At 39.3% G+C, this 26,813-nt stretch overlaps 1 protein-coding gene across 1 annotated transcript; it reads left to right on the forward strand.

Moving 5' to 3' along the window:
* Window positions 1-25,013, forward strand: slc6a2 (solute carrier family 6 member 2). Its single transcript, XM_040135891.1, has 15 exons — window positions 1-38; window positions 473-938; window positions 2,850-2,981; window positions 4,514-4,751; window positions 13,389-13,527; window positions 14,115-14,249; window positions 14,997-15,100; window positions 16,548-16,672; window positions 16,798-16,910; window positions 18,912-19,040; window positions 19,801-19,900; window positions 20,793-20,893; window positions 22,598-22,765; window positions 24,118-24,189; window positions 24,539-25,013. The coding sequence occupies exons 2-15, from the start codon at window positions 641-643 to the stop codon at window positions 24,560-24,562; spliced, it is 1,878 nt and encodes a 625-aa protein (XP_039991825.1). The 5' UTR covers window positions 1-38; window positions 473-640; the 3' UTR covers window positions 24,563-25,013.
* The last annotated feature ends 1,800 nt before the right edge of the window (window positions 25,014-26,813 follow it).

Genomic DNA, 26,813 nt, shown 5'->3' on the forward strand with positions numbered 1-26,813 from the left:
AGCATCGGGTCATGGAGAGGTGTCCCTAGCTTTACCAAGTACGGCGGAGAGCCTCTCAGTTGCGCGGCTTTACATTGCTTTAGGAACGCTGACATATCGAGACAACCATTTCTCTTTCTCACTATCCTTGTGAACGATGTTTTAGCTTGGTGATTGTTTGATTGAGTAGATTGTTCAGCGCACAATGCGCTCAGTGCGCGCGGTGACGTAGGGAGGAATTCGCTCTGAAGTGTCTTTCACTTGACACCTGCTACTGCTTTGCATCAGACTACAGATACAATGTTTGATCTTAATGCTGTGCTTCTATTAGTAGCACTAAGACGTTAGGTCTGTCTGCTATAGGAGGAATAATGTCACCTATTCCCCCCTGGCAGTCCTAACCTGTATTTCTCGCTGTGCGTAACTGTATTGAAACTTTACGCACAAACACCAAACCTGTCCAAACTCTCTGTTTCTCTTCCCTCCTCTCCAGCCCATGCACGCGGAGGTCCCTGCTGTAGTTTCGGTGCAGAACGCTCGTTTATCCGCTTTTTTGTCTGCGGGATTGCCGTCCTTATTCAAGACCATCAGGTCCGCCAGAACCCGCAGGGGGCCGTGAGAGCACCGGGCCAGCGTGGGCTTCGTACGCATCGCAGAGAAGATGAATATCCAGGTTCTGCCAGAACACAAGCTCTCGTCGGTGGCCCCGCTGAAACAGTGCAATGTGGAGAAAAAGGAAGTAGAACTGATACTGGTGAAGGACCAGAATGGCGTCCAGTACACCAGTTCCTCCATCATTCCCACCCCTGGCCACCACTCTGGTCCTCCCGGAGCCCCCTCTGAGGACGAACGGGAAACTTGGGGCAAGAAAATAGACTTTCTCCTGTCGGTCATTGGCTTCGCGGTGGACCTGGCCAACGTTTGGAGATTTCCTTACTTGTGCTACAAAAACGGAGGAGGTGAGTAAACCCGGTATTGCTGGTCGAGAAATGTGCGTACACAGATGCTTAAACATTTAGGAGAGGTCGCAAAACTTACCGTGGCGCACCGCGGGGTTCAGGCACTAAATCCCTGTAGTCATAAAATAAGAGCTGCAAGGAATGACTGGGTCGCGCAGGTACGCTGTAACTTATAGTAAGTCCCCACCGTAAATGTATAGAATTCTTTTCTTCATTGATGTTCTCTCTTCTTTCATTTAGGGGTCAGGTGCCAAGGCGTATCTATTTTTACTTTCAAATGTTTCAGAAATGTGCTGAAACTCTTGCAAAGGAAATACAACAGCATTGTTATCTTAGATTAGATTTAGATTAGATTTTAGTTGTTTTTCTCTGTTGTTGTGCTAATGTTAGCTCCTTTCATCTCCTTTAATTAGCTTTTTAATAGTCCCAGGTGTATTAATGAGGAAGTGCGTTTAGCTTACATGATGAAGGAAATACCTCATTTCATCAAGGCATGCACATGAAAAAAGATACTGTAAAAAACAGCTACCTCTTAACTGTAACCATGTGAGACTGTGGGAAAATAAAAATGTGTCAATATCTCCTGGCAAATCCACAATTTGTTGTTTCGTACACACTTTAATCTCCTGCAAGATTTATTTGTAAATAGACGCACTGTAAATACAGGTGTCCCACCTGATGAGTACTCCGCAGGTCTTTAAAACAACAGGTTGTTTTAAACAGGGTTTTATCTCCAACGTAATTCAGTTTTCCTTTTAAATGTTGTGAAAGTAGGGCAAAAACGAAATCCCTTCATTGTTAATGAGAAAGCGTTTAAGCTTACATTATGAAGAAATAAAGGTATGTAAAGCCATTGTAGCTCTAAAAGTGACCCCCGACGATTCATATTGTCAGACTCTTCATGAAAAGTGTCAGCGTCTACTTGCAAATGATTTGAATTCCTTTTGTTGGAAGCTGTTGTAAATATCTGATTTTAAAAATATATATTTATACTGTGAGGTTTATTTGCCTGAACTAACTAAAAATTTGAAAAATGTCTGTGCTCTGGGTCACTCGGTAAGTCTGAATACAAGAGAGTAACAGATGCCAACTTGCAACTTGTTACTGTTTTCAAAGCTATTGAACACTGAAGCTGCTCTGTAGTAAGAGGGGGGGGGAAAGTACAGTGCGTGTGTTTGCGTCAACAAAGGACGGTTTTAAACGGTGTTGTTTTGCCCTCAACACTCATGACAACAGAGTGCTCACTAGAAGGTGTGCTCTGTCCTCTGTTTGCCTGTGTCCATTCTCATGGCGAAAATCAACATGCTGTGCTCAGTGCCCCAAAGGGTCAGCTCCACCACTGACCTGTCAATCATATTGGCCCTCAGCAAAATGTATTCATTACTGTAGATAATGTGTCATTTGTGATGGACAATGTCAAGAACAATTTAATTATGAGAGGTCATTTCCTTTTTGGTGGATGTGCTACTGAGGCACAGCATGAAAATAGCTGCGAGCCTTCCTGCTTATATGTTATGGTGTGTTGTTTTTCCAAGAATGTCAAACACACTTCTGTGGACACTGGCATGGTGTCATGTTGCCATGGTGAAGCCACACACACACACACACACACACACACACACACACACACACACACACACACACACACACACACACACACACACACACACACACACACACAAACTTTTTTCCCCCTTTTCTTTATTTGGTATTATGTTTTGTCTAGAACTTATTTCCATATGTAGCAACTATCCTTAGAAATATATATATATATATATATATATATATTTTTTTTTTTTTTTTTTTTTTTTTTTTTACTGTAAGCAAAATTGAAGTCACGCTAGCAAGGAATTAGCTGAGAAATACTCAAAATGTAAATTGTAAGATGTAACTATTTCTTTTTTTCTTCAGGTGCCTTTTTGATCCCCTACATTCTTTTCTTGGTCATTGCGGGGATGCCATTGTTCTACATGGAACTTGCTTTGGGCCAGTATAACAGGGAAGGAGCAGCTACAGTTTGGAAAATATGCCCCATCTTTAAAGGTGAACTGTAACATAAACACACACTCGCACACACACTCGCACACATATTACTTGAGCCTCTCACTAACCCCTTAAACTGTACCCCTTACTGCTCTGCCATCCTCTTTTTTGCTTCTCCTCAGTGTCCTGCCCTTTCATTTCATCCCATTGCTCTTGTCCTTTCCCCCTTATACGTTCATAAGTGTCACTTGTAACTAATATCTCTGTCACATCGCCTCTTTCTCTATTTCACCTCGGTATTTTTTTTTTTTTTTTTATAATTTCGCTCTGCTTGTTCTTGCAACTTTATACCCCTGTTAATGTTTGTGCGAATGTCAATTTCAAATGAGGGAGACAAAACCAAACCAGGATAGTGTCCATGGCACATTGAGGAACAGGGTTGGTAGCAGTTTAAGTGCAAGTCAGTCATTCATATTCATTTAGAAACACAACCAAAAATCACAATGAAAAGCTTTGCGTAAACTATAAAAAACTGAATGACGTAGAATTATGTTGTGTAAACTTTAAACTTTGAGTTAATTATAGCAACTAGGCATTACCAAAATTTTCTTTTTTCTATAAAGCCAAACCTGCAAAAAGCTGTTAAACTCCCCTCACTAACATTAGATTTGCAATAACAGAAGATCTAGCAACTTATATCTCGAAAAACTATAACTGCACATAAGACCTGACTTTTTCTTACTTTGTAGTCTCTTATTCAACAGATTATTATTTAACACTGTCAGATAAGCACCTCCGTCTGCACTATTTAATCAGGTCCAGTCACTGTTTTCGTTGGCTCCAGTGCTAAGGAGGGTTTGTTACCTTCCTGCCGAGAATGAGTGGATGATGGGTTTATGGACTGCTCTGTTTTCATGTAAGGACATCACATTCCAGTGGAGATAAAACAACTCCGACGCACTGCTGAGGGAGTGATATGTGTACCTCATGCTGACAATGCCATGGTGTTGTTGGTTCACAAGGCCTCAAATATAAGTCAATATACTGTTTATCCAATCCACATTTACAAAATTGTACAGAACTTAACGAAAGGGGTTTTTTTTTCAGCTAGCGGTGTGAGATTTTCTCAGAGATGTGGCTTCTGATAAACGTTGATGAAATTAATGTTTCAGAATGAGTTTACCTTGCAATCCATACCTGCTTTCCATGATCTGTTGATTACCACCATTACTACCATTTGTTGGGTAATGGCTAAAATCCACCTGCTTTTTTCAAAGTTGAGTGCAGTTAACGGTATACTGGGATGTGGCATGTATTTATATAGATTATGTGGAAACCTATGTTACCTATATAAAAACCTATATTAACAGCCATGAGTACGTAAAATATTTTCACCTCTAAAGGGGGTGTGTGTAAAGTGACTTTGCACTTGGCTGATGTTCCTCACAATCATTGGAAAGAAAACTAGTGTTGTACAGATCAGATACTGTAGGTGTATGCAGTATGCAAAAACTAGTGATTACATGAATAGCGCTGCGTGAGAGTAAATCATCATTTTTGATATCCCTCACTAACAACCCCATGTTTTTCAGGTGTGGGCTACACTGTGATCCTTATAGCCCTGTATGTAGGCTTCTACTACAATGTCATCATTGCCTGGTCCCTGCACTACCTGTTCTCCTCCATGACCAGCGAGCTGCCGTGGCTTAAATGTGGCAACAGCTGGAACAGTCAGAACTGCACCGACCCCAAATCCATCAACGGATCTGTCCTTGGCAATGGAACTTCTTACGCCAAGTACAAGATCACCCCGGCAGCAGAGTACTATGAGTGAGTGATTTCAGAAAGTCAGAGCAATACATTTATCAGATAGTGACCTGTGTAGGTCATTGCATAATTTAGATTCTGTGTAAGTTTAAAAAAAAAATGTAACAGAACCACTCTGTGGTGACATGACTTTTTTTGACAGGAACGCAATACTGTATCCAGTACATCACAACTATTCAAGCGGCAGACTCAGTTAAACTCCTTTATAATTGATTTTGCCAAATCAACAGCAACAAAACGCATCAAATAAATTAACCTATTGTCACACTTCTGTTGAATTTCTGTTGCTTCATTGCAACTTTCTGGCAGTGCTGTTATTAAGACATGACAGCTGAATCTATACTGACATAATTTAAAAATCAAAAGTCAAACTATCCAGTAAATGTCACAATGCAGTGATCTTACTCAGTGTTACAGGGATAGATGCTATACTCATATAAAAACATTTATCACAGTATTGTCATGATTGCAGTAAAGTATTGGCCTGCAAGTGCAAACGTAGCCACTGTCTTCATAAGACAATATTTGGATATTTTGTTTATTGTCTATTTGGGGATGTTTGTTTCATTTAGACGATCATAACTGACACAATTTGGCTCAGTATTGAATACGGTCCACCTGACAACAGCATCACACGGAAGGATACTTTCCTGTTTTGTGAAAGTTGTCAGAATAATGCCAGCACAGTATGTACATAGCCACGGAACCACTATCGATGTGAAGAGGGTGACCAGTCACTGACACGTGAGTAGAGGACTCCAAAATTATCCAGCCATAAATGTTTGCACTGTAAAAGGTGTATACATAAGAAGTTCAAATGCCCCCTTTGAAGTGCATAAAAAGCCCCATCTATTTATACTTCAAAGACAGCCAGTTCTTCCCCAGCTTCTGTGAAGACTGACTGTGCTGCCCAACGGAAGTCTGTGAAATGATTTGGACAATACAAGGGACACATGCTAAGTTTGACGCACTGAATACATTGAGCATGCAACCCGGCCAATAATTGAGTTTTCTAAAGTTCCATGCCCATTCTGCTGGGTTGCAGTGATTCGTGCAGTATGTTTATTTAATCAGTATCCCTGGATATCTTTCAACTTCCAGGGACTGTCAGACTTGATTCATTATAAATTGACACACCTGCAAAAAAGTGATGCAATATCGCTCAAAGGGGAGACATGATCCATAAAATCAGACGGCGGACCATATGTTCCAGGGTGACTATTACACTTAAATTGTAGGAAAAAAACAGGAGCTATGCATAGATGGACAACAATAGTGTACTTTAAGAATGATCTTGCATGGGGTCAGGCTCTGTAGGGGACAATAAATCCTCCTCACAGCTAGCTTTGAGCAAAGGAGCAATGCCAAGACACCGCATGAGGAGTTAGGTCAACTAAGTCAACAATTCTCTTGCTTCACCTCTCACTCTGTTTTTACATCGCCAAGCCCCCTTTAGCCTATCGTCTTCAACTATCATAAATGTAGTTTGCTGCAGGAATTCAACAGTGACACAAAAAGTCTGACTTTACACCTCAGCTGGTGTGCTTTTGCTAGTTAGTGGAGTCTGGGCTCCCTAACCGATGTACTTGATACAGTATATACTGTATTATAATTAAGCTTTTTTTCTAGCTGAAGAGTTACCTTCAAAATGGCATTGTGCCATAAAAACAAGAAGACACAAACATTGCGCTCCCGAAATAAGAGTCTACTTGGTGATCCAGGTGTCCTTAAACCTGTCTTAATTGATTTTTTTGGCCACTTGGAGGAAGTGGAACAAGCTGTGAACACAGCATTGACATATTATCACCTCAACATTCTTATGGTGAACGTGTAAAAAACTAGCAGACAAAGAGCAGCATTAGCATTCATTTGAAGTCATCTTCTGGCCATCTGATGAATGTCAGTTCAGTATTCACTCTTATTTTTGCTCTTTTTTCAGTCTCCATGAGCTTCTGGGGGAATTATCTGGCTCTTTAGCTGCTATATGCTACTCTATGTTTACCAGCTAGTTGCTAACTCTGCCTGTTTGCCATTTGGTGCTGGGCAGTAAATTTTCAGGCCATTAAACTAAAACAATGAGCTGAAAGATGCTAAAATGCTCATTAGAGCTGAGGGGAACTGCAGAGTCTAATGATATTTCTCTGTGGGTTTGTCACTACAGTGATACCTTTCACATAAACAGTTATTTGATCCACTGTTAATATAAAACTATTAATTATAGTACCAAACCTGCTTCATCACCAAATATCACACTATGAAGGGCTAACTAGAGCAATTCAATATTATTAATCAGTCTGTCAACTTAACTGATCAAGAAATTCCATACAGTATCTGTAACCTTTACAAATGTTTTCATTAACTAAACACAAATCATAACCCGTTTTCACCTGTTTATTCTCCAAAAGTTATCTAATACAAGTTCAAGTTTACACCATCCTGCTATTTGTACCACTGAAGAATGAATACAATCAAAATCACTGCAGCCGAGAACAACAAGCTGGTGTGAGTTTCACATCACATGTAAGAATTTAACAATGATACAGTGACAATACAGTGCAAAACTTGATACGACTTGACTCAGTGAGGTTGATATGAAAGTGAATTTTAAGTCATATGAGAGGGCTTGTTTGGAAGATGTGGAGTGGAGGGAGCTATGTGAGGACGGCCTCTGCCAAAAAACTGACCTGGAAACAAAATATCTGGGCATTTCTCTGTGATTAATTTGGTAACTTGTGCAGCCTCAAGAGGTCAAAGAAACCTCGGAGATGTTAAAATTTTAAATGACAGCATCATGTCACTAACTTTACAGAATAAGGCTGTCTCATTGCTTGAAGGCATACAAATCTTGAAGCAATGGGAATGAGCTTTCACAGAGTTCTTAAGCTGCCAGTCGGATGGTTGAACAGTTTTGAAAACCCCCTCCATAAACACTTTTCCGACAGCGGAATTGGAGGGTTGTGTCCAACAATTTCTGTAACTTTCCAAAACCGACAATCCGACCCTCACATCCACCCCAAGCAGCAGTTGGCCAGATGTGTGAAGGTGAGAAAATAAGCAGGGTTTGAACATCTCGTTCAGGCTATTATCATTCTGTACACAACTACAGTATTTCTGTCATTAACAGATTTCTGTATTTCTGGAATAGAAAAAAAAACTATTTCTATTTTAGCTTAACCTTCAGGATATTTAGTTTTACTTATTTAAAAAAAAATGTATGACCTAAAGCATAAAGGTTAGACAAATTTCTCAAACTCTAGATGAGCATATCAACTAAAGTTCAAACTAAAAAAATAATTAAGAAATTACAGGGACAAGGACAAGAACACCAATTCATTTCTTTCGCACAAACCCATATCCTTTCTCTTTAGAGCTATCCTGAAGCAACCACATATGATTTCACGTCAAGGATAAGTAGACTTGATAAATAGCCCTCATTTAAACTAGAAGATCTAATTACATAGACACTTGAGAAAATTGCTTCACTTCAGTCAATTTAACATATTTGTTGAAATAATTACTTTTAAAACAACGAGGACAGAATTAATTAAATAAATCAGGTCTAAATTAGATAAAACCCCTCAGCTGTGTTTTGGTTCTCAGGTCTGTAGTCCTTTTTATTTATTTATTTTTCGTATGCCCTGTTTCTCATTCTGTAACCAACATCAGGACCAGCCTGCATGCAACAGTGTGCCAGCCTCAAGGATGCACAGACTACCTAATGGCAGCACTGAGTGTCAGGATAGCAGCATAACCAGCTTGTGGAGTGGCGAAAAAGAGTAAATGTGTTTACAGTAACTGGGCCAAAGGGACCTGGACTGATGTTATAGTGAGCATTTACTGGCAGTGCACTATCGATACTATCAGATGAACAAGGAGGCCTTGGGGCATTACAACACAACACCCGGCCTCCAGACCATGCACAGACTCTAAATTTCTCTCTCCAAATAAACTGATGTCTTCACGCCGCTATCTGCCTCCCCAGAGACCTTATAGCTTTGAATTTATTATCAGCCAACGATAAGTAAATGCTAAAGAGGAGTTTCACAGATCCTTTGGTCCCTTCGGATGGTATGTCTGGACATACTTCAGTTTGCGTGTTCCTGAGGGTTTTTCGTGTTGAGCTGTTGTGTAAGCAACCTGAGTATCAGATCCCAATCCTGTTCCATTGTTTATCCACCCATAACATCACATGCCAACTAAATTGAATCTTTCTTGAGGAAAGTCTTAGGACAAATGTGGAGGGAACAAAAGTGCTTTTAAATGTTTTTACTGTCGGATATTGATATCCAAATAAAGTACAACCAGCTGCAAGTGTTTCTCTGCTCTGGTCAGACATCTTGGAATTTAAAACATCACGTAATCTGTCTTTGTTCGAGGATTCATGTTTTCCCATCATGACTCCTAGACAGACAGATCTTTTTTATCTGCAAGGGCCTTGTGAATACAGTGTTTTACACTGCCTTTTCACACAGCATTTTTTGTTATGTCTTGAAACACTCTTACCCAGTATTTGTGAGAAGTAATAACCAAAAAAGATCTTAAACTGTGATACCTATATGAAATGGAAACCAGGAGCTGCTGACGGCAACCAATAATGGCCAACCGTGGCCAGAGTCAGTCACTTTTTTTCAAAACAAATGAGCAATAAAGTAACATATAATACCTGTAATGGGCTCAAAGATGTATCATCATCATCAACAGAAAATGGTACTCTATTCTGTACTTTTCAGGCACACCTGTTGTTTTTCTTACTGTAAGTGATATTAATGGATATAACAGTTTCTGTCCTACCCTAAAAATTACTTCTCAAACAAAGCCCTAGTTTGTATTGGTGTAATTTGTCTAATCTTAATGGCTGTTTAGATTTAATGGAAACACAAATGTGCAAAAGGAACTTCCTGATGGAGTTCTTTAGTTTTATTCTTTGGGCTCTTAAAACTTAATGGCCCTATTTGGCCTAAATGTGTCCTGTACATTAAGTATGGAGCTGTAGTCAGGACCTGCCTAACCTAGAGTAAGCACGGCTTATCTTGCTTGTTTAACCCGTACATAAACAGAAATGTAACAATGACAGTTTCTGAGTTTGTCTATCCATGTGCAGCACATTTTTTAGCCTCTGTACAAGCATGATGGTACCAGAAACCTGGCAATCTCACTGTGACAACAAAATATCACGAAGCTAAACAGTCACAGTGTCCTACTGTTGTTTGTAATGAAAGAGATCGAGCACCTAACGTCTTGTAAACCCTAAAATTAATTTACATTTTCAGTCAGTGATGGATATAATGTAGTTTATACAGCTATAACGTGATAATAAGTAACCTTTACCGTTATGGGCATGATGGTTCGCTATGCTTCCAGTCAGATATGAGATTGATAACCATTTTCTCATCTCAATCTCGGACAGAAAGCAAATAAGCATATTTCTGAAAATGTCGACGACTCCTTTAAACACAGTCTCATGTGTAAAGTACATTTTCTCTAGCACTGCTCTTTAAATGAGATGAACAACATTTTGAGAAGACATTAAGTAAACTGGAGCCTTTACTGTCACCAGGTGACAGGACAACATACTTATGGCACCTTCTGACCAAAGTGGCCTGAACAATTTTATGTAATGTATGAACTCAGCCTCTACTCCACTATTGTAAACGGAAGTTGTGCACTTCCTTCCCACTACTCAGTCTGCAGCCACATTAAAGAGCTTGCAGCTGCAAACAATATTTAGTTAGGGAAGGAAAGACACTATTTGTCTCCCCTTGTTTCATTAAGTCATAATAAAACACTTGAACCTTTGAACGCTCACCTTGATCTGACATAAGTGTTTGGCTCGAGCATGGCTGTTAACAGCAAAACAATACTAGAGGTCATTTTTGACACTTTTAAAGCATCTGTGTGTAATGGGGAGAGAGAGAAAAAAAAAGTTGTTAATTCACTTTATCAGAATCAGAATCAGAAAAACTTTGACCGATCCCCGAAGGGAAATTGCATTGTTACAATTGCTCAACTCTCAGTTATCAAAGGAAGTAAAGAGTAAAAACTATTAATCTACTTAATAATCTAAATAAATACGCACTAAGTGAATAGAAAAATGTACAAATACAAATGTCCAAAAAGTAAAAAGGAACATGTGAGATAGAATCACAGTATGGACAAAAGTGCAAAATGGAAACATGCAAAGTATATTAACAGTAATTTATCAGTAAATTAACCCTAAAGTTCAAAGATAAATTGAATGAAAAGTGAAATGTGGGTCAACAGTAAATTAATAGTAGTTTAACAGCAGAGTACTGAAGGAGACGTGCAGAAAGAGGAGGAATTGTATAACTGGATGGCCACAGGAAGGAAGGACCTCCTGTGGCTTTCACTGGCGCACTTAGTCATTCTGAGTCTGTTGCTAAACGTGCTCCTCTGGCTAACCAGAGCACTGTGAATTAGGTGAGAGACGTTGTTCATTATGAAGAGGAGTTTGGACAACATCCTCCTCTTCATAACTACATGCAGGGGATCCAGCTCCTGCCCCAGGACTGAGGCGGCCCTCAGAATCACTTCGTTGAGTCTGTTGCCGTGGGCTACCCTCAGGCTTCTGCCCCAACAGACCACAGCGGAGAAAATGCCACTGGCCACCACAGACTCATCAAACATCCGCAGCATGGCGCCACAGACGTTGAAGGACCAGAGCCTGTGCATGAAAAAAGTCAACTCTGGCCCTCCCTGTAGAGAGCCATTGAGGTCCTGGTCCAGTCCAGTTTGCAGTCCAAGTGGATACCCAGGTATTTGTAATCCTGTACCATCTCCACCATCCATCCCCAAGTGGAAAGAGGAGTGGCAGGAGTACTCGATCTCCTGCTGAAGCTGTCAGGACCAGCGGCCTTTGCCGGGCAGACTCTACTCAGCACCTTCCTCACCTGGTCAGCAGAGTGGGTTGGAGGTGCCGTTGTTGCTGGGTGGTTTTTGTTCAAAATGGTCAATGTGAGGCTGCATGTTAATACTATTGAGGAAACGGTCCAGCTCAATGGCTCAGTTGATGCTCCCATCTAACGTCTGACTGCTGGGCTTGTACCCATTCATGGTCCTCATACCTCTCCAGACCTCCATGCAGTCATGCTGCCACAGCCGCTGCTCCAGCTTCCTCCTATAGGCCTCCTTTCTTCTCTGATCTTCACTGACAGCTGTTTTTGGAACCTCTGTACTGAATCCCCGTCCCCTGACTTGAACGCCATCTTCTTCTTGTTCAGAAGAGCTTTGATGTCCTTGGTAACCCAGGGCTTGTTATTGGGAAAACAGTGGGCAGTTTTGACTGGAGCAGAGGTGTCCACTCAGAGGTTGATGTATTCTGTCAAACAGTCTGTCAGTCCATCTATGTCCGCACCATTTGGCATGAGAAAAACATCCCAGTCATTGCCTTGAAAGCTATTGCAGAGTCGTGTATGTTTCCTAAGAGCACTTCCTCATAGTCTTGGTCGGGCAGGGTTGACCAAGACAAGTTGTCTGTACTTTGGCTGAAGGTGGACATGGTCTGATCTTTGAAGTTGGGGGGAGAGCAATGCCCCTGTACACTTCTTTAACATTAGTATACAGCAGGTCCAGGGTCTTGTGTCCTTTAGTAGTGCAGTTCACAAATTCAGTGAAAGTAGGGAGAGTCTTGTCCAGTTTCTCACTATTGAAGTCCCCGGAGATCCTGAAGAAAGCACTGGGGTGCAGAATCTGGAGTCTCGTGGAATAAGTGGATGAAGTCACACGCGGTTGCCAGGTCAGCAGAGGGGGGAATGTATACAACAATCAAGATGGCATGTGAAAATTCCCTGGATTTATAGTATGGACGTAGCCACAAAGCTAACAGTTCAATGTTTGGGCTGTAGAAATATTCCTTTACGGTAAGGAGACCAGGGTGAAACCATCTGTTGTTAATAAAAGTGGCAAGCCCACCACCTCTTTTCTTTACACTCTCAGATTTATTCCTGTCTGCCCGAACCATCTGAAAACTAGCGAGGGTAGCAATGGGATCCAGAGTATCTTCCTATAGCCATGTCTCTGTGAAACTCATAACACTACACTCACAGAAGTCTGGAACTAGAGCTTCAATAGCTCACTAATGTGTCCATCATTTGAAGGCCGGGCAAAAGATGGCTTTTTCATCCAGTGACACTTAGGTACCTTTACTTGAGGTAAAAGATATTTAATCTATATCCATGTTGAATAACATTTTAACGCATTTGTTGTCAGTGTTAAACTGAGGTGACGTGATGTATTGCATGTCCTGAGAAACTCTGTCCCATACTTAATCTCACATCTTCACCTCAGGAACCACAGCGTGGGCTGTTTCGTTTAGACGATCCCAGCTTCTGTAGAACCTGGTTTGGACTGTTTGACAAAAACACATCTAAATGCATTAAAATGCATTGCCGAGGCACTTATGTTTAATATCAGTACATATTATAGTGCTATGAATCATGATGCGCAATTTTGTTATCTATTAACAATACAATTGTATTATGCAGTCGAGTTTATCCTAGATGAATTACTGAAATTCTATTGTCAGCTGAAAATGAAAGTATACGGTATATCAAAATTACAGAAGGCCTTATAGATATTTTATAATTTATTTTTTTCCCATTTTTTCTGTGTGTCCTTATGCAGACGGGGTGTGCTGCATCTCCATGAGAGTAAAGGTATCCATGACCTGGGCCTGCCTCGCTGGGAGTTGACCTTGTGTCTGGTTGTGGTTGTCTTCATCCTCTACTTCAGCCTGTGGAAAGGTGTCAAGTCCTCAGGGAAGGTACAGGCCTGCACCACTAAACAACAATAAATGCCACTTTCTCAATCTTTTCTTCTTTTGATTAAAAAAAAAACCAAACATAACCTGAATTATTTTTTGGCAACAATAATATTTGTACAGGAATCTGTAGCTTCTGTTACAGAGACCTTTGCAGACATCTTGTATCACAGTTCAGTATAAGCTGATGGTACCGGGTCAAAAAAAAGTCCAGTCAACAGGCAGTGATGAACATTGTGAGGACTAGAGGCTAATCTCCCATGTAGTCTTTGTGTTCAGCATATAATACACTAAGGTTATTTGCATTCCAGCAACAAACTTTAGCAAACATTTTGATTTCTAAGCAGTCATAGCGTTTAAGTTATCATACTAACTGCATATAGCACCACAAATTGTGTGTAATACATGCTGTATTTGTGCATCATATAATCTTTAAACTCTTGGAGTCAGACTGTAAGAGAAGGGGGTGGGATGCTTTTTTCTTCTTTCTTAATATACACTGTCAAACACATTCTGTGCCTTTTTACTGAGAGAAAGGTTCAGTGAAATATATTTCAGCTTTTGCCTGTTGTTTCTGCATGTGTATTCAGGTGGTGTACATTACAGCTACTATGCCCTACGTGGTCCTTTTTGTGTTGCTGATCCGAGGCATAACTCTACCAGGGTCCATGGACGGCATCAGGGCCTACCTCCACATTGATTTCAAGCGTCTCAACAATCTAGAGGTTAGAGACTGTATTGTTGTTGGCCACAACCCATCCACGAGTGTTGGAGATGTTTTTAATGGGTTGACACGGGATCACTATTTAAAAAAAAAAAAAGGAATGCTTTTAGTATGGAATCCAATTCCTATGGCATTCAATGCTAAACAGACCTCCAGTTTCGTGTTATTTGTTGACCTCTGTTTTTTCAGAGACTTCCAGATCTATCTATTTATCTTACACTCTATAAATAACATTTACGTCAGAGTTTATGTGGATTTAGAGAGCCCTCTTTCTGTGTTACAGTAAATCACTGGGTGGAGTGTGTCAAGGTCTCAGGGTAGATGAAAGGGTAGATTCCCATTGGTGCCTCCCATACTAAATGTACAGCATGTATATGAATGAATGCACTCTATACACGCATACTTAAGATATGATCTTCCACCACCTGAGTTGATGTACATGTGTTAGGGTTGAGAAAAAGTTCACGTTTTGCAGAATATGTGTTGCACTTGAATGAATTATAGACTTGTATATAGACATTCTTAATTCACATGTTTTGCAAAGCAGAGGCAGAGGCCAGGCTGATAAAAATGTATAGGTGTTTTACAAAGAAAGCCACACATATTGGTCATAATAATTGAATATTGGTCAAAATAATGAAAATTAGCATTTATATTCATGTCAGTCTCTGTCTGTTTGGTATTTTAGCCGGGAATTCTTTTTAGGAATTCAAAAGATTTCTTATTTTTTCTTTTATGTTTGCCGTAGGTGTGGATTGATGCTGCCACCCAGATATTCTACTCACTAGGAGCAGGATTTGGTGTGCTCATTGCATTTGCCAGTTATAACAAATTTGACAACAACTGCTACAGGTAAGAGTTTGCACTGTATTAGTGATTTTTAATGCAGAACAAGCCCACAGCAAACTAACATCCTGCTGTTTTTAAGCAGTCGGCTGTTTCCAATGTGTAACTGGATAATGAAGCAGCAGAGGTGATGCTAATCTGTCCAGCTGAACCCAATGGCCAGGTGTTAACAGGAAAAGATAGAGTACAGGCCAGGAAGGGTTGCCAGATTATAGCCAAAGGCTGCATGTTGACTGTTTGGTCATACTGCTGCTCTTCGTCCGAAAAAGCAGGCATGAGGTTGGCTAACCTTTTTCCACATTAATAGGTTACAGTGGTGCTTTTAGTGGCAGATTATACTGGCATTATGCTTAATACATTAAACTTTTCCTAAAATGAAATTCAAATAAATTAATATAAAATGTATATACGAATAAAAGACACAGAAAATATATTTTATTTATTTTCAACTAGGCTTAAATGTGTTCTCCTTACCAGAAACATCAGTCAGAAGATTACTGGAGGAGGCCAAAGTACTGCTGCCATTCTTTGTTGGATACTATGTCTAGATTATGTTAAATACCTGCTTTCAAAAGGTCCTCTGGCCAGCGGGACACAAAATTCAAAATAATCATCTGGTTTATCATTACAATATTTTTCCTAAACTGAGCTATTTAAAATAAAAACCAAGTGAAATAATTCAGGAAAATAAAAAATAAAACTTTTATTCAAAATGATCAAGGAATTCTGAAATACTATTGAAAGCTAATTTGTTAAAACATTACCAGAGCATTGTACAATACTTCAACTGGGCAGCTTCCACCAGTCCATAAATTGACACAGATTCCTTCTTCCTTTGAGTTTGTGAGATCACCTGACCAGACTGAAGAGCAGAATTGAATAAAAACTGAAAAGGTTCTATCACTGCCTGCACACAACACAAAAAGAAAAGAAAAATCCGAGGGAAAGTTTCTGCTCCCTCAGCCCAGGAGGTGGCCGAGGTCAAGTTGAAATTGTTCATTCTGTAAACCACAGGCATGTGGCCACAGAGCAGCACACAATTACCGATCAAACCGCCAACCAGAAGCCGAGAACAAAGGCTGCTCATTAACTTGAATATCCCCTCTAAAACACAGTGTTAGGCTGAAGATCAACTCATGGAAAACTTAAAAGTAACATATGGCCCCAAGCAGTCACCTGTTATGCTTAATATAGTATATTATGTACTATTACTATAACCGCCAGCACTGATTTTAGCAGTGTTTCAGCAGTGTTAGTAACACAAACAGTGTCATGTTCAGGTCAAAAGAATGGTACTGACTTAATGGTCTCTGTTAAAAAATACAGTAAGTGTACCTACGACGTTGGACACTTGAGGATTTTACAAATGGAAAATGAATGCATTAAAGAACACTGCTAACTTCGCTTCTAACTTCTTGTTTTTTTTTTTTTCTTGTGTGTCTTCTTTCTGTAGGGATGCTCTCTTGACCAGCACTGTGAATTGCATCACCAGTTTCTTCTCAGGGTTTGCAATCTTCTCTGTGCTCGGATACATGGCTTACAAACATGGGGTTAGAATAGAAGATGTGGCAACAGAGGGTAAGCAAAATGTTTTTTCTCACCTGCTGTGAAATTAAACTGGGATAAAAAATATTTGGTAAACACATGTAATTTGGGAGAGTCATAACTTTTGTGTATGTATGTTTCTGTGTGTGTACGTACAGGGGCAGGACTGGTGTTTATCATCTACCCTGAGGCAATTTCTACACTGCCTGGCTCAACATTTTGGGCTATTGTGTTCTTCATCATGTTGCTGACTCTGGGCATCGACAGCTCGGTGAGTCCCAACAACCACAAAGACTGCTCTACAGGATAGATCATATCCTTATAAAAACAAGTAGGAATCTTTTTAGCAGGATGGAATGGACAGAGAGCCTGCTGTATACATGGATAGATAATGACAGTATACACAAATGGTAAAGATTTCAAAATTTTTCAGGTAGTACACGAATAAATGCACAAACACAAATTTGACTGATGAAATGCATGCATACATACAGCATATGCTTGTAAAGTACTGGATATAGGTTTGCACAGTGCCTCAGCCTGTACAAAGGTGCAGACATTGATAAAATGTCTTTGGAAAAAAGTTCTTCTTAAACAAGGCATGCCTTGTCTTTGACCCAGAGCTAAGAAAAACAGTGCTACCTTTACTGTGCATGCACAGAACACAGCAGGCACAGAGTCTGTCAAGACCAGACTTGGATAGTAAACATATCCATGCATCGTTTTGTAAGACTTTCTTATCTGGGTTGTCCATTAAACTTGACATTTGTCGGAAAACGAAGTTCATTGCATACTCACTGTGCAAGTTCATTTCCAAGAAAGAGCACCTATTTGTTTTGAATGATGTGAGATTAACATGACGTATGACGTGAACAATTAGTCTGAAATGACAGGGAAAAAACATAGTGGAATGTCTTTTGAGTCGAAGCTTCTAAATAAAAAAGTGTTTTGGTTTTTTTTCCTGTTCTTGTTTATACTTCAGCTCCTGGTAACAGCCTTTATAACTGACGTTAAAATGGGCTGTTAAGTAACAAAAAAGTACTATTAATCAAATAAACATACAGACTGAATTTATTACTTAATAAGTTTTATTCAACATGATAATACCAGTGGCTTTTATATTTGGTATGGCTGCTTTCCAACTGTTCATTGAGCCCAAATAATAAAGTTAATGAGAGAGGAGACCCTGGTCCAGCGCATTCCAAAAATTGGTAAAAAGTATAAACGAATTTTGATTCTTCATGACTGATGTCATGGTGTGGGCAAGTTGTAGAATATACTAATATGAGTGAAGTAAACATGAGTAAACTGTGTGTCATTGTGGTCAGCGTTAAAGTGACTGTAAACGGTCTGTGGCAACAAAAACTTTCTTCTTTGACGTTTCAAAAGTAAGCAGTAATTTAATCAAACATCCTTGCAATGACTCACTCAGATGCTAAATAAACAAAGGGCAGTTAAACCACCTCTTATCTGTCTGCAAAAGCCCCAGAGTAATGAACTTGTTCTTTAGAATCATTAATCAAGTAGATCAGATGAATTACCTATTATAATGTACTGGGTATGTGTCGTATCGTGTCCTATTTTTATGCCTGTACTTTATTGTTGTGCTGAGATCGGACCAAAGGCACATTTCCAGCCCTGGCTGGACAGTGCATTTCTAATCTTTTCAAACTGTCAAAATTGAAAGCGATACTATCAAACTGTTTACATGGACATATGATGCTGCAATTGCAAAATGACCCAATTAAATTTAAGTTTTGTTGGAAATTAAAATGTTACAATTTCCCAAGCCAATCTGAGTTGCAAGACATTATGGTACAAGTATTGTACATCAAAAAGTTATATTTTCATTCACTGTAAATGTCTCTAAATGGACAGTAATGTAAAATGGTGTAATTTTTTTTTTTAATAGAAATGTCTTTCAAAGATACATCTCAGATGTTCACTATTATTAAATGAGTGTTGTTCAATACTTCAATACAATATTTCTTGTTACTTACGATTGCACAACACAGTGTGTGTGTGTGTATGTATATATATAGATATATAGATAGATAGATAGATAGATAGATAGATAGATAGATATTATAACCATAACTTCTCAATTTAATGCACAGTACTGTATGTATCAGCATACTTAAGCATACTTTCAAAGTGTAGTGATTATAAATTATCACAAATATTTTTGTGATTTTGATTGAGGGGTCAACGTGAATCTAGAGATCTGAAGGGGTTTCTGAGTGTCATGTCTCTCTCTGTTTGTATCCATTAGATGGGTGGCATGGAGGCAGTCATCACTGGCCTGACGGATGACTTTAAGATCCTCAAGAGAAACAGGAAACTCTTCACCTTCGCCACAGCCTTTGGAACCTTCCTGGTTGCCCTGCTCTGCATTACTAATGTCAGTATCAAGTGTCATAGTGCCATAAATTTACACTCAATACTTGAATGTAGTACATGACAAATTCCCACTTTCAACATAATGCTTGCTGATTTAATGTTTCACTTTCTGTTTCACTCTTGATAGGTAATTAGATAGAAAAATTTGTTTGACAGAAGTAAATATTGTTTTGAAATCTATTAATTTAGTAATATACTTCAACTAGGGACGGTCTGCAGTGCCGAAACATGATAAATTACAGATTCAAACTGCATGTCGCGACTTCCTGGAAGGAAGTATTAAAGTCTCATGATATTATGTCATCAAAGAACTCTTAAAACTGTTACATCACACTGTGATAACAAATTAAAATTTTATTAAAGCTGTATACAGGGAGCAATGATTATTTTTCTCTGCAGTCGCTATTCATTCACATGGTATCAGCACTAAGGAGAAACACTTACCGATTACGGAAATACAGACTCTGGGAGACAGAGAGATATTATGTTAGTAATTCACATGGTTTCCTCTCTTAAATCAAATCAATAAAATTGTTGAGAAAGAGTTAAGATCCCTTCCCCATGCAAGTTGCCTGGCACAAGCTACAGACTCTACCACTCAGGATACAAACAAAACTCAAATCTTGAAGGGTGAAGATTTACATACCACACACACACACACACACACACACACACACACACACACACACACACACACACACACACACACACACACACACACACACACACTAAATTTTCTTTGTTTCTTTCCCTCTCCTTAGGGTGGGATCTACGTGCTGACCTTGTTAGATAAGTATGCAGCAGGGACTTCTATACTTTTTGGTGTGTTGATCGAGGCCATTGGAGTATCGTGGTTTTATGGTAAGAAATTCTGTACTTTGATATTAAATTATTTTTCTAAAATTACTACATTTATATTATGAACCTTTTTTCCTGCTACAAGTGCAACATTAGTCTTTTTGTAATGATATTAGAAAATAACAAAAAAAAAGCCAAGACTGAAATCTCTTACCTACTTTCTCATTATCACCATCCTGATATAATCTTCAGCAAAACAAAAATTCACATTGAAACTTTCTGCAGATGACAGAAGAATAATTGCTGACAAAAAATGTTGAAGGTGAAAAAAGGAGACAAAAGGTCAAGTTGACAAAAAAATAACTGTTTTTAGGTTCAGGAAGATAAAAAGGTGAACATCAAGATCAGAAATATAATCAGAAAATCACATTTAGTGGTTATAACTTATATAGTCTACTCCGTGTCACTTTTCTTGAACAAACAACAAGCTACTATAACGTGATAGCCTGTCGCGTTCATATCTGTGTCGTTTCACAAATGCACGACAGAGCAAGATAAACTACAATGCAAAGAGAGAGAAAAAAAAAGAGCCAAGTAAATAAAACATAAGATACATCATAAGACTGCATGCTGGAAGACATAGCAGACCTACTGTATCTAAAGTATCAAGCTTAGTCTATCTTGTCAACAATGATTATGGATAACAGCATCACAATCTTGATGAATTATGAAGCAAATAGATCAAAGACACATGATGTGTTATGTCAGCCCAGGTCAGACTAGAAAAAACATATCTGTGGAATATGAGGGTGGAGAGCATCGTGTGTTGCATTCCCTCCTGCTGTCTTACTTGACACAAAGAACTTGCTGTAGCCTGCACTGGTTGGATGTTGAATGTGCATAACCAAAGTCTCCAAGGTAATCTTTGCCGCGTTGCTTGTCATGCTCCCTCCAGGTGTGGACCGCTTCAGCGAAGACATTGAACGGATGATGGGCTTTAAGCCAGGACTCTATTGGAGGCTGTGCTGGAAGTTTGTCAGCCCAGCTTTTCTTCTGGTGAGAGAAGCAGCTGCACTTTGGGCTGGTTCCCTGGACGGGAATAATGTAATGTAATGTGTCAGGGAAATTCCAGTAACTGTCATTCACAAATGCTTGCAAGCTATACGACGCTATCATTCAGTCCAGTATGCAGTAGGTAAGTAGTTTATGTCTCAGGGATACAGTGCTGGCCAGCTCAGATGTAAGATTATCACAGAATCGGAATTTTAATTGCATCCCTTGATCAGAATCAATTGCTAGGTTAAATGAATGTAACAGTTTGGGTGGCAGATGGGAAAATGCATTCACACAGCACCACAGAGGCCCGTATTCAATAATCAGCAGTGGTGCTTCCAGCTTGTTTCCTGAGGGAGGGTGGGGCAAGGAGGGTAGTTGGAACCTCGTGCGCCTCCTGGCGAGTTTCTCACTAGCATGTGAAATAAGTAGCTTGCAACTCCACGTGCATCAGAGGAAGCACATGGCTGGGTCCACAATGGTCCAGGAGTGGGCATAGACAGTGCTTCCTTTAGTACAAATAGCTGGCGACACCCTCTCCTGGACATCAGTTGAAATTTGCAGTAATAAGGAGAATTGCTAGTTTTATATTGACAGAAAAAGGGATCAAATAAAAACATAAATTATCATTGTTTACAGACATGTTTTGGTTAATAGGGCCCTGCCTCAATGATAAGCTTTTGTGTTCGGAAAGTGTACACATCCTTAACAAAAACTGCCAACTTACTGGAGTGCAACAACTACGTGTTTCTTCTCTGTTATAGTAAGTGAGAGTTTTCATCATGTACCATTCTGCTAACAAGATAGGAGATGTGTAAAGTGAGAAAATAATGTTTCAACACCACATGCTACCAATTATATTCCACTTCATCCAGTCTTATTTCTTTTCATCCACGGATGGATGTGAACTTATTGAAAATACCTAGTGTAAGTATGCCCTCAATGTCCATGTGCGTGTGAAGCAGTGCTTTGTGCTGGACAGCCAGGCAGGTAAAAACAAGGCCCTACGAGTGTAAAATCCAACCTTGTTGCCCCTACAAGTCCTGCTGCTTGTAGGGGCCCCTTTTGTCCAACTAGACCAAACAGGTTTGAATTAATTTAGTGACTGACAGTTATCGTCTGAGCTCCACATTTTGGTTAGCAGGACATGTTTGTATCAACATTTCGGACTAACAGTACTTCATTGAGCTATAGTAAAGTCTAAAAAACTTTGGCCTCATCAAAGCTGACATTTTACATGGACAAAGTAGACTGCTATGGTCTTTTGCAGTCAGAAAAAAAAGGGTATACTGACCTCTCCATGATACATAACTGCAAATGATGTTTCCAAGGGACAGAGTGCAGGTAGCGCAGTCATGCATTTAGTCTACAACAGGTGAATCAGATTACAGAAAGGGAGAATAGTTTATTACAGTCTATACAGACGCTCAACTCAATTCAGTTTCATGAATAAAAACTTTTAAAGAAATTATAGAGGTCCTTTAATAAGGGGTGTCTGTTCTGATAAGGATGTTTCAGTTCTTGACCTGAGTTTCACCTTGTCTGTTTTGCTCTTTTCTTCATGTGCCTGAGCTTCTCTCTCTCTCTCTATTTCTTTAAATTTAGAGACTTCGACCATTACAAACAGTAACCACATAAATAGATGTAACACTCCACTAATGTGTCTGTTTCTCTTTTTTTTCCTTTCCTTTCCTCTCCCTTTCACAGTTTGTGGTAATAGCCAGTACTTTGACATCATCAGGGCTAAAGTATGACGACTACACCTTCCCTAGCTGGTCCAACTTCGTTGGGTGGGGTGTGGCCATGTCCTCTATGCTGTTTGTCCCCTTCTACGCTATGTATAAATTCTTCAGCATACCAGGAACATTCAGAGAGGTCAGTATCCAAAAATGTCTGTTACAAAGGTCAATGTAAAAAAGGAAAATGTAAGGTGCACTGGTACATGGTACAAATTAAATATGTAACACAGTGTAAATGGCACTTGCGTAACAGTAGTCAAAGGCAGTTAGCGGTAAACAGTACAATTGTGGCTAAAGGACTTGTAGTATGTTCTTCTTTCAAACCAAACTTGAAAACAACTATCTGATTTAGGAGTAAACTTTCCGCTCACAAGCTGATGACACTGGCAGATGAAATGCTTGCTTCAAATGTTTGAGAGTTTATGATCGTAATCATCAAAGCACCGGAGAGCTATTTTCATCCCTCAGTAGTCAATGATTGTCAGCGTCACTCTGCTGCAACGGTTCCCACATCCCATTGACATTTCCCATTGGTGCTCAGGGTTGAAGATTCCTCTCAGGTTCTCAGGACACACGTTCATCCTGAAAACTCCTGTCACTGCCTATCAAGTTTTAGCTGTATCCTCTTCACGATAACCAAAATAAACATATCTGGGGTTCCTGATAAGAATTCCTCACAGGTTCCAACGAGCACTGGCATCACTAATCAGAGATAAAGTCCATAATGACGGTTTTACTAATGTCTGATTTTAGATCTGATTGCAATCCCTCTTACATCTGAAGTAGCATGTGGATTGTTTGACTCCCCTGGGAATATGCACGTGTGAAAAGCAATTTAAGAAGGAAAGCATGTGATTATCAAGTAAGAAATGAACATTTTAAGAAGTAATACTGAATATAAAAGGCAAGTAAGAGGAGGACAGACTTGCTGTTCAGGAGGGTCATCCTACAGCAAGGTAAGGACCCAAAACATACCTCCAGGCTGTGTCAGAACTACCTTAGGAGGAAAGAACAAGACGATAGGCTTTGAATTCTTGAAAACCAGCACAGTTTCCATACTCTCCAAACAAGCTGGTTTGTACTGGACAGAAGATGAAAACTAAGCAACCTACAAGTGCAACACATTCGTGGGAACTTCTGCAACAGTGTTGGGATGAACTTTCTGAGCATTGTTTGATTTCCATTGTAGAAAAAACACCACAAGTGTGTTCGGTTTAAATTTAGATTAAATTTAGAATTTAAAGAGTCCATGATTCCTGTTTTTTTAATTTCCTTTAATTTCAGAAACACTGAGACATTAAACTAAGCTAAGTAAGGCAAGTAAATTTCAATACAAATTGGAAAAATTGAAGTTTTCTTAAACTTTTGACCAGTAGTGTATATTGAGATTTAGTAAAGGGCCAGTAAGGTTTATGTATGCCTTGAAGATGATACACATACTGTGAGCTAAGTGTTTAGAATGATGTGTTGTAATGACTTGTTTTGCAGAGGATAGCCTATTGCATCACTCCAGAACATGAACATCATTTGATTGCTGACGGAAATATACGGCAATTCACAGTAAGGGCAAATTTTTGGTCTTTTCTAACAGTGTTTACTTGAACTGGCTAGGAGGCTGCAGTTAATCTGGATTCGAACACAGGGAATTTGTGAATTGATCTGTGCACCATGACTGACTACTGCTAATGTGTTAAAATGAACGATGTGAAGAGTAGGCAGAAAGACAGAAATAATACTTTTGGGTGTGTGCCTTTTAACCAACTTCTCTAAATGACATTTTTAGCAAGGAGGAAAAAAATGCATGAGTGAGTAAGCAAGAAAAGCAACATCGACCTAGGCACTTAAATGGAATAAAATACATTTGACATCAAGTCACAAAACAGACCCAAAACTTTCTTTTATTTTCCAGCTCAGGCATTGGTTGGCCATCTGATGAATGGAAATACCCAGAACTCCCTCATCCATCCTTACATCTGGTGTTTGGATTTCCTGTGCGCCGCCAGTTGTAGGACAGAGCAACAGGCTCCAACCTCTCTCAGCAGCCCTCCTCTCCTGTGCATTAATCAACCAAGGCCTTTGTTGTCAACAGCGTATTCAAGCACTTTGATTTCAGAGTTATGCCTGGTAATATTTTGAAAGCATTCTCCAGCTTTGGCTCATAAGGGGGGGGGGCTCCCCATGGGGAAAATCTACTGTTATTTGACCATGGATATCATTATGGTTTTTTATATTCTATTTTAACTATTATTATTATTATTCTATTTAATTTCTATAGTTTTTGATGTGACTTTTATCTCCTAGAAGGGATAGAAACTAAAATAAAAACCAAAACAATCCCACATCCCTGTGTATTGCTATACAGGAGACCAAAATATTTTAAACTTCTTTTTAGGCCTGTGATTATTTATTATCATGTTATTATTGTTGTCACCTGTTGGCTGAGTGGCTTATTTGTGTCAGTGCCTTACCAAGTGAGGCACTCCATGTTTCTAACAGTCCGTAGAGGAAGAAATTAAATAAACTGTGTTGACTCAGGAACCCACTAAATCAAACCACAGTTTGTGGATGGCTCAGCTCGGTTTTGACCTAGTCCTTTGATATTCAAGTCAAAGAGCTGAAGGTCAACAGAGCATCAAGGTCAAGCTCCCTCGCAAAGAGAAAACAGGCCTGATATACTGCTTTTCTGTCACATTGTGTTACAAAAAAGGGAATAATGCATGCATCACCAAAGCTTTAAAAAGCTGAGGCAGGCTTCATTAACCTCTTATGCTTTGAAGGCCAGACTTGCAACCAGGCCTTAAACTCAAAGAAAGACTAAGGCTAAACCTGGTCAGTGCCTGGCTGCCCACTTAAGATGCAGGGGAAAAATTCAGCAAAACAAATGGCGTAACTGTTACAAGCAGGTTTGTATTATTGTTGTGTGACTTTTACTTTCCAAGTTTTCATCTGTTCAGTGCTTCGAAGGATTACCTGTGGCTTTTCCTCCAGCGAGAGAAAGAGAGAGTGAGACTGTGTGTGTGTGTTTGTGTGTGTGTTTGTACTTGTATTTCTATCTTAGTGAGGACCAGTTTGAGTTTTACACCTTACGCAGTGAGGACATTTTGTGAAAGTGAGGACAGTTGGGCCGGTCTTCACAACTTCAAAGGGCTGTTTGAGGGTTAAGACTTGGATTTAAGGGTTCAGGTTAGAACTTGGTTTAGGTTAGGGTTAGGGTTAGGGTTCGAGTTGGGGTCAGGCATTTAGTTGTAATGGTCGGTAGGTTAGGGTAAGGGACTATGGAATGCATTATGTCAATGAGTGTCCTCACAAAGACAAAAGTACAAGTATGTGTGTGCGCGCGCATGTATTCAGATTTTTTTGCCAGCCACACAGTATTGCTGTTAGTGTACAGTACATGGAGGAGTCACAGCTTTAAAATGCCTCTTTCACTGCACTGTATATTAACTATTATGTTAAGTGCATGACAACAACTCTTATACTTTCATCAGCATATCTTGTGATGTTCCTCTTTTTCATCACCATAGAAGTGCCAATATGTTCCTTTAGGAATGTTTTTGATTATCTTCTTCTGTTTTCTCTTTTTTATTTATTGGAATGAAGTTGAAGTTGAATTTTAACCTTGAATCATAACAGAACACCCTTACTGTAAGGAATAAAGCCACAAAGAAAAAAACATATATGTGGAATATATAAGAAGATATAAAAATATATAAATATATTCTTTTGTTATATCTAATCTTGTATTTATCAAATTGTTTATAACAAAACGTGAATGTAAAGTATTTTAAACGTAACTGTCCACAGTCATAACAGTGTGTTTGATGTAATCTAAGATGAACTATTTAGAAAAAATATTCTTCATTGTAACCCTGGGTTATTTTGTCACATACAAGTGTGAACAAGTGCACCCTGGCTTTCTGGGACAATGTTTACAAAAATACTGTGTACAATGCCAATGTCCTGTTGAACGTGCGTAAAAACTATCTATGAAGAATTCTGAAGTATTCAATCTATGATAATAAAGAATTTCTTCTACACACAAACTTGAAGGCCATGTGTTGTGATATAACATCATTTGTCAGAGACTTTCTTTTCTTGATTTTGTGATCACATTTGCTGATCTCATTGCTTTGATTTTTATAGTATACACACAGCAAAATATAAATAGTACTTCGGTCCAAAAA

The sequence above is a fragment of the Xiphias gladius genome, chromosome 1 (genome assembly GCF_016859285.1).
Source record: "Xiphias gladius isolate SHS-SW01 ecotype Sanya breed wild chromosome 1, ASM1685928v1, whole genome shotgun sequence".
NCBI classification, from domain to species: Eukaryota; Metazoa; Chordata; class Actinopteri; order Istiophoriformes; family Xiphiidae; genus Xiphias; species Xiphias gladius.